The sequence below is a fragment of the Leptodactylus fuscus genome, chromosome 3 (genome assembly GCF_031893055.1).
Source record: "Leptodactylus fuscus isolate aLepFus1 chromosome 3, aLepFus1.hap2, whole genome shotgun sequence".
NCBI lineage: Eukaryota > Metazoa > Chordata > Amphibia > Anura > Leptodactylidae > Leptodactylus > Leptodactylus fuscus.
This window is the reverse complement of record NC_134267.1, coordinates 16,955,021-16,969,531: the sequence shown is the minus strand read 5'-3', so window position 1 is coordinate 16,969,531 and position 14,511 is coordinate 16,955,021. Positions and strand designations below refer to the sequence as shown.

At 40.1% G+C, this 14,511-nt stretch overlaps 1 protein-coding gene across 1 annotated transcript in view; it reads left to right on the top strand.

Annotated features, from left to right (window-relative positions):
- USH2A (usherin) overlaps nucleotides 1-14,511 on the top strand; it is a 514,207-nt gene that overhangs the window by 3,528 nt on the left and 496,168 nt on the right. Inside the window, exons 2-3 of the mRNA XM_075267084.1 lie at nucleotides 2,529-3,135; nucleotides 9,213-9,378. Of these exons, the coding sequence (XP_075123185.1) occupies nucleotides 2,639-3,135; nucleotides 9,213-9,378 (663 nt within the window). The 5' untranslated portion in view covers nucleotides 2,529-2,638. The remainder of the gene's footprint in view (nucleotides 1-2,528; nucleotides 3,136-9,212; nucleotides 9,379-14,511) is intronic.

Genomic DNA, 14,511 nt, shown 5'->3' with positions numbered 1-14,511 from the left:
TTTCTATTTATATCCGAGAAGAGGGAATAGAAAGGTTATGTTCACATTGTGAAACCTTTTCAGCGCGGCTAGTTGCAGTGCATTGGCATCCCATTTCAGCATCGCGCTCCTGATTAGTCCTGAATAAGTGAATGGGTCTAATCAGGAGGAAGTCTCGAGCCACGGAGAAGTCCGCGGGAAGAAAGGGCATGTCACTTCTTTTTCCAGCTAGCTGAAAAAAATCGCTAGCGGGAAAAAAAAGTGAGGGTCTCCTATTGAGATGAATGGGAGACAATTTTGTAGGCAGATTTTGAGGCGGAACAGGCCGAATACAGAATAAAGGTAGAATATAGGAAGAATTCAGGAGAACGGTAGAATACAGGCAGAATACAGGAGAACGTACAATAGAGGCCGAATACAGGAGAACAGTAGAATACAGGCAGAATACATGAGAACAATAGAATACAGACATAATACAGGCAAACGGTAGAATAGAGGCCAAATACAGCAGAACAGTAGAATACAGATATAATACAGGAGAACAGTAGAATACAGGCAGAATACAGGAGAACAATAGAATACAGATATAATACAGGAGAACAGTATAATACAGGCAGAATACAAGAGAGCAGTAGAATACAGGCAGAATACAGGAGAACAGAAGAATACAGGCAGAATACATGAGAACAATAGAATACAGACATAATACAGGCAAACGGTAGAATAGAGGCCAAATACAGCAGAACAGTAGAATACAGATATAATACAGGAGAACAGTAGAATACAGGCAGAATACAGGAGAACAATAGAATACAGATATAATACAGGAGAACAGTATAATACAGGCAGAATACAAGAGAGCAGTAGAATACAGGCAGAATACAGGAGAACAGAAGAATACAGGCAGAATACATGAGAACAATAGAATACAGACATAATACAGGCAAATGGTAGAATAGAGGCCGAATACAGGAGAACAGTAGAATACAGGCAGAATACAAGAGAGCAGTAGAATACAGGCAGAATACAGGAGAACAGAAGAATACAGACATAATACAGGAGAACAATAGAATACAGACATAATACAGGCAAATGGTAGAATAGAGGCCGAATACAGGAGAACAGTAGAATACAGATATAATACAGGAGAACAGTAGAACACAGGCAGAATACAAGAGAGCAGTAGAATACAGGCAGAATACAGGAGAACAGTAGAATACAGATATAATATAGGAGAACAGTAGAATACAGATATAATACAGGAGAACAGTAGAACACAGGCAGAATACAAGAGAGCAGTAGAATACAGGCAGAATACAGGAGAACAGTAGAATACAGATATAATACAGGAGAACAGTAGAATACAGGCAGAATACAAGAGAGCAGTAGAATACAGGCAGAATACAGGAGAACGGTAGAATACAGACATAATACAGGAGAACAATAGAATACAGACATAATACAGGCAAATGGTAGAATAGAGGCCGAATACAGGAGAACAGTAGAATACAGGCAGAATACAAGAGAGCAGTGGAATACAGGCAGAATACAAGAGAACAGTAGAATACAGGCAGAATACAGGAGAATGGTAGAATACAGGCAGAATACAGGAGAATGGTAGAATACAGGCAGAATACAGGAGAACAGTAGAATACAGGCAGAATACAGGAGAATGGGAGAATACAGGCAGAATACAAGAGAATGGTAGAATACAAGCAGAATACAGGAGAACAATGGAATACAGACATAATACAGGAGAAAGTTAGAATAGAGTCAGAATACAGGAGAACGGTAGAATACAGGAGAATGGTAAAATACAGACATAATGCAGGAGAACAGTAGAATACAGGCAGAATACAGGAGAACAGTAGAATACAGGCAGAACACAGGAGAACAGTAGAATACAGGCAGAATACAGGAGAATGGTAGAATACAGACATAATACAGGAGAACAGTAGAATACAGGCAGAATACAGGAGAACATAGATTACAGGCAGAATACAGGAGAACAGTAGAATACAGACATAATACAGCAGAACAGTAGAATACAGGCAGAACGAGGGAGAACAGTAGAATACAGGCAGAATACAGGAGAACAGTAGAATACAGGCAGAACACAGGAGAACAGTAGAATACAGGCAGAATACAGGAGAACAGTAGAATACAGGCAGAATACAGGAGAATGGTAGAATACAGGCAGAACATAGGAGAATGGTAGAATACAGGCAGAATACAGGAGAACAGTAGAATATAGGCAGAATACAGGAGAACAGTAGAATACAGGCAGAATACAGGAGAATGGTAGAATACAGACATAATACAGGAGATCAGTAGAATACAGGCAGAATACATAAGGACAGAATACAGAAAAATAGCTTATTTTTCTAATGGGATTAAGTGTGATATGGAGTCTCAAACAAAAGTGTCGGCCTCAAAACATTTAGGAAACACTGTACTATAGTAACATAAGCTTTAAAATAGCAATATTCAGCATAGATACCCTATAATAGCATGCAATTCTTAATGTTTCCCTGTATTTTTTCTTTTAGATGATTGATGATGGATGACACAACCCACAAGTTACGCACACATAGATATCCACAGTACTACTCCTGATGATGATTTATAATAAACCTATCACAATATATTTAAAGATTTTATGAAGCTATCCTTGTGCCTCAAGATGTATTTCTTTCATTTGAGACGAAGACTTGGTGCTTTGCTTCGAATACTTGAAGTCTTATTTTTTGGTCTCCCTATGGCCAAGGCACAGGGTCTATTCCCAGAACTGAAGAATTTAGCAGCCTTTAAACCCATATACCTCGATCCACCCGACGCAACCTGCGGAATCCCAAAAAGAAGCGTCTTTTGTCAAAGTGGTGTAAATCTACAAAGTATCCAGACGTGCACTCAGCACCTATGTGTTCAAGACTGCCCCTATAGAGACGATACTCCAGACTTCCACCAACTCCTTGAGGATGATCTTGGCACTTGTGTCAGAAAGGATAAGATTGATTTACACCCCAAATCCAGTAACAATTCCAATAGCTTTATATTTTACAATCACAAAGACTGTTTTGTCGCTGCTTCTACTTTAAGAATTGGAAGCTCATTCACGATCACCGTGTGGCTGAAACCCGAGCAGGAGGGTGAAATGTAAGTAGTGAGGTGTCCGTTACACATTTCTTGTGTACGAAAGGAACAGTTCAGAGAGAATAACAGAAAATTCTGAACTAAAAAAGTAAATTAGTGCTAAAATATAAAAAAAGAAAAAAAAAAACCTTTAAATAACAATTGTATCTTTTATAATTTTGATAAAATTGTAATAGGGCGTCTTATTTTTAGTAAAAGTTGTAATGTGACGCTTTCTAAGTTGATGCAGTTGGACAATAGCCCAAAGAGAGGTTATAGGGGAGGGGGGCGTTACATTATTTAGTCTGTTATCTCCCTGTCCGATACTTTGTGACTAGATTACCCAAAAAGCATAACAATTCAAGGGCTTGTCTGAACTGCTCCAGTTATACCAAAAACGTGAACATTTTACAATTTTATCTTTACCAGTCTATTCTTTTTTGTTTCAGTCATGTACAGTGTATTGTTGTCATTTTATACTGTTGCTATTGTCTAGTTGGCCACTCAGCTTTCCAAAGTCACTGAAAGGCACATATATATATATATATATATATATATATATATATATATATATATGCATTGTTGTACAGTTATCTGCCTCCTATGCTTCCTCTTTTACTATGGTTTTAATATTTGACATTAAAGGGGCTCTATCAGCAAATTTTTGCTGTATGAGCCCCACATATGTGTGAATAGCCTTTAAAAAGGCTATCCAGGCACCGCTAATGTTATTTTAACCTCCCCCATAAAACCATAAAAACATATATGTAAATTATACTTATCGTGCACGCTGGGCGGTGATGCACGGTCCATCATCTTCTGGCATGCCTTCCTCTTCTTTCTTCTTTCAGCGACGCCCTCCGGTCCTGGCCCTTCCCCGGCTTCATCGTCGTCTTCCGGCGGGATTGGTTCCATTCTGGCACGTGCGCAGGCTCCGGCGCCATTTTTCTCAATGGCAGTTTGCGAGGGGAACGGAGCATACTCAGTATCTAGAGATGAGCGAACACTAAAATGTTCGAGGTTCGAAATCCGATTCGAACAGCCGCACACTGTTCGGCTGTTTGAATGGGTTTCGAACCCTATCATAGTCTATGGGGGGAAATGCTCGTTTCAGGGGTACGCAACATTCGATCAAATTGTACTTACCAAGTCCATGAGTGAGGGTCGGGCTGGATTCTTCTCCCTGCACAGCGTCCCCGCGTCCTCTTCCGGCCTTGAATTCACTCTGCTAGGCATCGGGCCTGGGCAGAGCCGACTGCGCATGTCCGCGTGGGCGCGGGCATAGAATTTGATCGAATGTTGCCTACCCCTGAAATGAGCATTACCAAGTCCATGAGTGAGGGTCGGGCTGGATTCTTCTCCCTGCAAAGCGTCCCCTTCCGGCCTTGAATTCACTCTGCTAGACATTGGGACTAGGCAGAGCCGACTGCGCATGCCCGCACCCGCGCGGACATGCACAGTCAGCTCTGCCCAGGCCGGATGCCTAAGCAGAGTGAATGCAGAGCCGGAAGAGGACGCGGGGACGCTGCGCAGGGAGAAGACTTCTAAAGGTAAGAGAAGAACCAGCGTTGATTGGCAATGTATAGCATTCTGCCAATCAACGCTGGTTCTGCATCGAATCTTAACTTCGAACAGCTAGTAGTATTCGATGGAGTACGAGTATTTCAAATACCGTAGTATTCGATCGAACACCTACTCGATCGAGTACTACTCGCTCATCTCTATCAGTATCCCATTGAGAACTCACATTGAGAAAAATGGCGCCGGAGCCTGCACATTAGCGCTCCAGAGGGAGCGCTACTGCGCACGCGCCGGATTTGAACCAATTTCCGCCGGAAGAAGAGGACGATGAAGCCGTAAAATAACATTAGCAGTGCCTGAATAGCCTTTTTAAAGGCTATTCACGCATATGTGGGGCTCATACAGCATAATTTTGCTGATAGAGTCCCTTTAATATTTGACATTTCTATGGCCATTCTAGTCATGAATCAGGTAGCTCAGGATGAACAGTGGAACTAGGTACCACTGCCTGATAGAAGATTTTTATAGAGCTTGGAACTCTGGCAAAAGCCAAAAAGTCCAATTTAAAGGAAATGTATCACCAGAAAATGTCCTTTTTTTTTTAAACCAAATAACCTACTTTTAACATTTTTTTTTCAAAAATTTCCATATCACGATCTGTATTTTTTTTAAAGTGTATCCTGTAATTTTAACTGATTCACATTTGCGTTCGATAATCCGTTCGAGGAGTCTGCATGGGAACCCCCCGAACGGAATAGTGAACACATTGGCAAGTGGTGAGCTTATGAAAGCACACAGACCCTATAGACCAGGGGTGCTCACACTTTTTCAGCATGTGAGCTACTTTATAAACTGACCAAGGCAAAAGATCTACTACCCACTTTTTGTGGGCGGGGCCAGCCCTATGGGTGGGATGGGGCATGTCTGTGGGCGGGGCCTAGCATGTGGGCGGGGTCGGGCAGAGCGTGAGAGCAGGAGACAGCGGCGTTCTGTGGCTGCCCAGGGATCCCCGGTGTCTGCTTGTTCACAGTGCAGGCTGAGAGTTGACTCTGAGCCTGCGCTGTGATCAAGCACTCCGGACACTTGCAGGCCAGGCAGCAGCAGCTCCAGGGGATGACGCTGGGGGATGGAGGAAGCCGGGGTGCTGCTTGTTCACAGCACAGGCTGAGTGTTATCTGTGGACACTGGCAGGCTGCCCCGCCTGCCAGTGTCCGTAGATGACCCTCAGCCTGCACTGTGAACAAGCAGACATCGGGGATCCCTGGCTGCATCCTGCGATCAACCCATACGTCCATTGCGATTGACCGGTAGATCGCGATCGACGTATTGGGCACCCCTGCTATAGACTACAATGGGGTCCATGTGCTTTCCGCATGGTGTCCGCACAGAACATGTGGAGAGAAAAGTATTTCATAAACTACTTTCCTGTCCACGTGACTTGTGCGGACACCGTGTGGAGAGCTCACAGACCCCATTATAGTCTATAGTCTTTGTTTTTTTGTTTAATTTTTCCAGCTGCAGTCATATACATCACAGGCAGCATTACAATAGAAGATAACACCTACCATTAGAACACTACTGATGATAGATGATGTCACAGCTTATCTCTTCCCCTTCCTTGGACAGAGAATGTCTAGAAAACTCTACAAGGAGTTGGCTCCAGCCTATTGCCGCCTATGGCCATGACAGTGCTGTAAAGCAGATCACTAAATGCTGCTAAGAGAGCAGAGGAGAAGCTCGGGAAATAGGATGGTGTGCAAAAAATAGAATAAAAAATCTACAAATAGAAAATAAAAACTAAATAAATTAATAAATAAATAAAATAAAAAAAATAAATACATAAATAACAATGGTGATACTTCCCCTTTAATTCCCTCCGTTTTAAAAATCCTCCTTCAAAAATATTATCTGTAATTTAGATATTCCATTTCTCCTTCCTGTCCCAGTATACGGCTGTCTTTTAATAATTAGTTGATTATTCACATATACCAAGAGAATATCTAATGTCCTAATTGGCGGAATAATGAAAACCTATTTGTCTCTAAAATCACGCTCCCAACAGAGCGCCCGCCGCCGAAATATCCTTTGACTATATCCACATGTGTGTTAAGATATAATGTGCAATAATGTCTTTGAATTTCCACCGCTCACCTGAGGCAACTCTTAAAAATAGCTGCTATCATTAGATACACAATGCCGGGAATCTTCGAGGAATTCCAGCCCGTGGCACGGAATTAGCATGAATAGTCTTATTGGGCTTTGTTTAGCATGGCTTGCATAGTAACTAATGAGCCAGGAGTGGAAAGATGAAGAGCAGACAATGGGCAGAGAGCATTCCTCATCGTCGTGCCTGCTCCCTGCTTGTGCAAGCCATCCTTGCTCTCCCTGTAACAAAGAGGTACCATACGGTATAACATGCGCTAAAAGTCATGATGAACGCTAGCCTCGGGGTGTAAATGTATAGAGACAACAGTGGGGTGAGCAGCTGTGAAATCTAAATAGTATAAAGAGGGAATGATAAATGAGGCCTCCTTAGCTGAGACTTCATCCACTCGCTATAGACCTTGGCTTTGAAACCATTGACTTTGATGGTTCTAAGACCGGATCAGATCTTCCGATTCTTCTTCGTAGCCTTTAAAGGGAGTCTATCACCAGATCTGGGGTTGAGCCAATCTTGAGATTTCAGGATTGATTTTAAAATCCGATCATTTTCCAGCCAATCCCGATCGTGAAATTTGCTCGATCGCTGATCGGAATCTGATCTTTTTGATCCCGATCGGTCAACCCTAATCAATGCTTCTCTATGGGAAAAGTCACTTTTAGGGTTGAGACGATCTTGAAATTTCAAAATCCGATTTCCAATCATTTTCCAGCCGATCCCAATTGCAATCGTGAAATTTGCTCGATTGCCAATCGGGATCCGATCTTTTCCGATCCCGATTGCTCAAACCTAACCAGAACCCATGGTGACACTCCCTTTAACACTTTAAGGAAATGAAACACATAGAACATACATTTTGTAACGTATCTTGTGTTTAAAAACATCATTCCACTTATTTTTAGAAGTTTTTATCTATGACCATGTAGTGTGAAGGCCCTCCCCTGAGTAAGCCAAGTCTCCACCCCTGAGTAATAACTCAGGGCCTAAAAACAAAACAAGCACAAACTGGAGCATAGAGAAGTGAGTAAAAACTTTCTAGTTATATCCCTGGGCATCCAGTGGTCCCCAGCATCCTATTCCAGCCTCTGCTGAAGTCACACCCCCTAGGGTCACTGCTGAGGCCTGTAATTGGGTAAAAGGGCCATGACATTGGTTCGCCCTATGTGACCCCGGGGGCACATGACGTTAGCCAGAAGCTGGAAGAGGATTGTATATGAGTATTATACATAAGTATTGTATGTGAGTATTATACATAAGCATTGTATGTGAGTATTATACATAACCATTGTATGTGAGTATTATACATAAGTATTGTATGTGAGTATTATACATAAGCATTGTATGTGAGTATTATACATAAGCATTGTATGTGAGTATTATACATAAGCATTGTATGTCAGTATTATACATAAGCATTGTATGTCAGTATAATACATAAGTATTGTATGTGAGTATTATACATAAGCATTGTATGTGAGTATTATACATAAGTATTGTATGTGAGTATTATACATAAGCATTGTATGTGAGTATTATACATAAGCATTGTATGTGAGTATTATACATAAGTATTGTATGTGAGTATTATACATAAGCATTGTATGTGAGTATTATACATAAGCATTGTATGTGAGTATTATACATAAGCATTGTATGTCAGTATTATACATAAGCATTGTATGTCAGTATAATACATAAGTATTGTATGTGAGTATTATACATAAGCATTGTATGTGAGTATTATACATAAGTATTGTATGTGAGTATTATACATAAGCATTGTATGTGAGTATTATACATAAGCATTGTATGTGAGTATTATACATAAGCATTGTATGTGAGTATTATACATAAGTATTGTATGTGAGTATTGTAAGTCAGCATTATATGTGCACGTTTCGAGTACTATACTCCAGCACTGATATAGTCTACTCTGTATCTGCATTAGGGTGCATTCACACTGAGTAAACGCTAGCTTATTCTGAACGTAAAACACGTTCAGAATAAGCGGCGTCTAAAGCAGCTCCATTCATTTCTATGGGAGCGGGGATACGAGCGCTCCCCATAGAAATGAATGGGCTGCTTCTTTCACTCCGTGCAGTCCCATTGAAGTGAATGGGGAGTGCCGGCGTGTACGCTCCGGCATGAGCAGAGCTTGCCGTATACGCCGGCACTCCCCATTCACTTCAATGGGACTGCACGGAGTGAAAGAAGCAGCCCATTCATTTCTATGGGGAGCGCTCGTATCCCCGCTCCCATAGAAATGAATGGAGCTGCTTTAGACGCCGCTTATTCTGAACGTGTTTTACGTTCAGAATAAGCTAGCGTTTACTCAGTGTGAATTCACCCTCATACGGTATTTTTCATCCTATGTTTACTTGAAGATGATTTTGATGTTTCTTTCTATTTACTTCTTTAGGTGTGTGATAGAAAAGTCTGCGGATGGGCAGATTGTGTTCAAACTCACAATCTCCGAGAAAGAGAGCGTGTTTTATTATCGCACAGTAAATGGTTTGCAGCCTCCTATAAAAGTAATGACACAGGGGAGATTTCCTGTGAAGGAATGGATTCATCTTAGTGTGCAGGTGAGTAGAAATACAGAACATTTGGTTAAACATGAAAAGTGTTTTAAAATGATGTGTGAAGAGAAACTCCTGAGGTGTAGCGACAGCGCTCTGCAACGTGTGTGTATGTGTGTGCATGTATAGATACAGATCTATCCTCTGGATGGAGAGACGCATAGACATAGTCACAAATAGTCAGAAATTCTTAAAGGGATTTTACCATTAATATCAAATTTTTTGCCCCTAACACGTAGGAATAGCCTTAAGAAAGGCTATTCGTCTCCTACCTTTAGATGTCTTCTCTGCGCCACCGTTCCGTAGAAATCTCGGTTTTTGTTGGTATGCAAATGAGTTCTCTTGCAGCACTGGGGGCGGTCCTCAGCACTCAAACAGCATTGGGGGTGTCCCCAATGCTGCGAGAGAACTCTCCAACACCGCCTCCATCTTCTTCAGGAACTGCCTCTCTGCGCGTCTTCTTCTGGGGGTTGGCTTCAAACTTCTAGGCCTAGGGCCTAGGGCAAAGCTGACTGCGCATGCCTGCCGGCCACAAGAAAATGGCCGCTTACAATGCTGTGCCATTTTTTGGTGCATATAGTGGGCGGAGTGGGCAGGGCTGGGGGGTATCAAGCTGAAATCTACCCCATCCCATAACTGGTGTAAACTTAAATTCTGGCACATGTGACACCCCTATAATGTCTCAAAAATATTCAATCTACTCTGCATATTTTTGGGCCTCTTCCTTCTTATAAATGCACATTTTTTTCTTACTGTTTACTTTCACTGTTCCCGATAGGATGTCAAGTCATAGCTAATCAGATTTCTCAACACTTCTGCCCCTCCGAGGATTGTCCAAGATCTTTTATTATTTATGGACTATCCTTAAGCCTTCAATGGGAACAGAGCTGCAGTAATGGTGTCCAACCTCTAGAGTTGGGCAAACCTCATAAGATTTGTTCCGATGAATATTCGTGAGGTTCATCCATCTAGTCCGTTTTGGAAGGCATAACGTTGGCATTCCCTGCATGACCTCTGAAGCCCAATCACAGGCCTCGGTTGTGACTCTGGAGTCAGGAGGCCATAAAATGATGCCAGGGGTTCGGGTTGACTCTGATACTTTTGAAAACTTCAGGCCAATTCGGGTCAACTCAAACCGGTTGGCTTATTTTTATGGGATACTATACAGGGTAGTGAGTTATTTGCTTCTGACTCTGGGCACTGTATAGTATGGGGAAGAAGAAGCATCCCTGAACAGCTGATTCATGGAGGGGCCATCTGTTGGCTGCCTCTGATCAGCTAGTTATAGTCTATCCTAAGGATAGGCCAAAAATAAAACATGTCTGGACAACCCCTTTAAGCATCTAATGCTTGCACAGCTATCTTACCCGATATTCCCACAGATGACTTGACCATGTATTACATGTGTACTGAACATGGAGAGGGGGAAAACAACGAGCCACCTCTGAACCCTATCACTGAAACTCCTTGAACCTCATCTTTTTCGACATTTGTTTTTGAGTTCCAGGTACCAGATGGTAAGTTTCTGAGCATATCCAGAGATCCGCGTGGCATGGGGTCTCCACCGATCCTGAGAATTGGGGGTGTACAGCTTCAAAGGCAGCAGGAGAGGGTCTATGTCCACCACCATTTTTCCTTTGTCTAGTTGAAACCTCCCCCATTCTCAGAATCAGTGGGGGACCCAATGGTCAGATCCCCACCGATCAGCAATGTATCCTCAATCCTATGGATAGGGGATAAATATATTATTTTGGCATAACCCTAGTAAAGGAATCATCCACCAACATCATAACCTCTTCCTTTAGGCTCTGGATACAAAGAGATTGTTCAATGGCTGATGAAACGTAGAGTGACATCAGTTGTCAGATAGTAAGAGGCAGCTTGTGAGGCAGCTGGCAGCAGTCGGTGACTGTAATGACATCAGGCAGTTTGAGACCAGCAAACAGGGAGTGCGGTGAAGACAAAGCAGGTGGAGCCTAGAGCGTGGAGTGATGGCCATCATATTCAATTCATGAAGAATAGTCCAAGAATTGGGGGTGGGGGTGCTGCACTGAAAAGATGACAGGCATACGCAGCATAGAGAACCTAATAATATCTCATCATTTCTTAGACAAGTTTTTATTTTATTTTTTTTGTTAATACTATATTATTATAATATTAAATTAAAGTTAAAAATTATAAAATAAAATATTCAATTATAATATTTATTTTTTATTATAATATTAAACATTTATTATTTCATATTACTGTTTATATTACTTGTTTATTTGTTTATATTTATTGTTCATTTTAATATTTTATTATATTATTACTTTTGTTTATATTAATTGCTTATATTAACATTGTTTATAATTGTGTTTATATTAATATTTCATTATAATTTTGATTATTTATTGCATTTATTGTTATTATTATTATTATTATTATTATTTAGACTATTTATATAGAATGTAGCATTGTTTTTGCATCTTTTCATATAGATATACTGTATCTATCTATCTATCTGTCTATCTATCTCTATATATATATATATATATATATACAGTCCTATGAAAAAGTTTGGGCACCCCTATTAATCTTAATCATTTTTTGTTCTAAATATTTTGGTGTTTGCAACAGCCATTTCAGTTTGATATATCTAATAACTGATGGACACAGTAATATTTCAGGATTGAAATGAGGTTTATTGTACTAACAGAAAATGTGCAATATGCATTAAACCAAAATTTGACCGGTGCAAAAGTATGGGCACCCTTATCATTTTATTGATTTGAATTCCCCTAACTACTTTTTACTGACTTACTGAAGCACAAAATTGGTTTTGTAACCTCAGTGAGCTTTGAACTTCATAGCCAGATGTATCCAATCATAAGAAAAGGTATTTAAGGTGGCCAATTGCAAGTTGTTCTACTATTTGAATCTCCTCTGAAGAGTGGCATCATGGGCTACTCAAAACAACTCTCAAATGATCTGAAAACAAAGATTGTTCAACATAGTTGTTCAGGGGAAGGATACAAAAAGTTGTCTCAGAGATTTAACCTGTCAGTTTCCACTGTGAGGAACATAGTAAGGAAATGGAAGACCACAGGGACAGTTCTTGTTAAGCCCAGAAGTGGCAGGCCAAGAAAAATATCAGAAAGGCAGAGAAGAAGAATGGTGAGAACAGTCAAGGACAATCCACAGACCACCTCCAAAGAGCTGCAGCATCATCTTGCTGCAGATGGTGTCACTGTGCATCGGTCAACTATACAGCGCACTTTGCACAAATAGAAGCTGTATGGGAGAGTGATGAGAAAGAAGCCGTTTCTGCACGTACGCCACAAATAGAGTTGCCTGAGGTATGAAAAAGCACATTTGGACAAGGCAGCTTCATTTTGGAAACAAAAATTGAGTTGTTTGGTTATAAAAAAAGGCGTTATGCATGGCGTCCAAAAAGAAACAGCATTCCAAGAAAAACACATGCTACCCACTGTAAAATTTGGTGGAGGTTCCATCATGCTTTGGGGCTGTGTGGCCAATGCCAGCATCGGGAATCTTGTTAAAGTTGAGGGTCGCATGGATTCCACTCAGTATCAGCAGATTCTTGAGAATAATGTTCAAGAATCAGTGACGAAGTTGAAGTTACGCCGGGGATGGATATTTCAGCAAGACAATGATCCAAAACACCGCTCCAAATCCTCAGGCATTCATGCAGAGGAACAATTACAATGTTCTGGAATGGCCATCCCAGTCCCCAGACCTGAATATCATTGAACATCTGTGGGATGATTTGAAGCGGGCTGTCCATGCTCGGCGACCATCTAACTTAACTGAACTTGAATTGTTTGTCCAAAATACCTTTATCCAGGATCCAGGAACTGATTAAAAGCTACAGGAAGCGACTAGAGGCTGTTATCTTTGCAAAAGGAGGATCTACTAAATATTAATGTCACTTTTCTGTTGAGGTGCCCATACTTTTGCACCGGTCAAATTTTGGTTTAATGCATATTGCAAATTTTCTGTTAGTACAATAAACCTCATTTCAATCCTGAAATATTACTGTGTCCATCAGTTATTAGATATATCAAACTGAAATGGCTGTTATAAACACCAAAATATTTAGAACTAAAAATGATTAAGATTAATAGGGGTGCCCAAACTTTTTCACAGGACTGTATATATCCTAAATGACTATATATATATATATATATATATATATATATATATATATATATATATATATATATATCTTTATTTCTAAAATACTTTAAATAGATTTAAAGGGGTAGTAGCACAATAACTAGTATATGGTTAGATAAGGCAAAATATAACAATGATTTTATTCATCTATATTTTTGGGCACTTACTTGATACAACACCACCAGCTGTTCATCAATGTACTGTCATAAGTCCACATGATATGTCTAGTGTTGGTGGTCACACATGCTCAGTAGTTTAGTCTCACCTCCTGGAATTGTTACAGGGCAGCTCAATAAATCTTGATTTTGTACAAGCCAGTCAATAAGGATCTGCACACTATAAGTGGCTTTATCTCAGTATTATTAGCCATAATAGGTGGATGTACAGGAGGGGGGAATGAAAAGAACACCAGGGGGCACAACAGTATGTAGTTCATATAATAGCTCAAACAGAAATACAGCTAGATATGTGATAGATAGATATTAGATAGATAAATAGATAATTAGATAGATATTAGATAGATAGATAGATAGATAGATAGATAGGAGATAGATAGATAGATAGATAGATAGGAGATAGATAGATGATAGATAGATAGATAGATAGATAGATAGATAGATAGATAGATATTAGATAGATAGATAGATAGATAGGCGATAGATAGATAGATAGATAGATAGATAGGCGATTGATAGATAGATAGATAGATAGATAGATAGATATTAGATAGATAGATATTAGATAGATAGATAGATAGATAGATAGATAGGCGATAGATAGATAGATAGATAGATAGATAGATAGATAGATAGATAGGCGATAGATAGATAGATATTAGATAGATAGATAGATATTAGATAGATAGATAGATAGATAGATAGATAGATAGGCGATTGATAGATAGATAGATAGATAGATAGATAGATAGATAGATAGATAGGCGATTGATAGATAGATAGA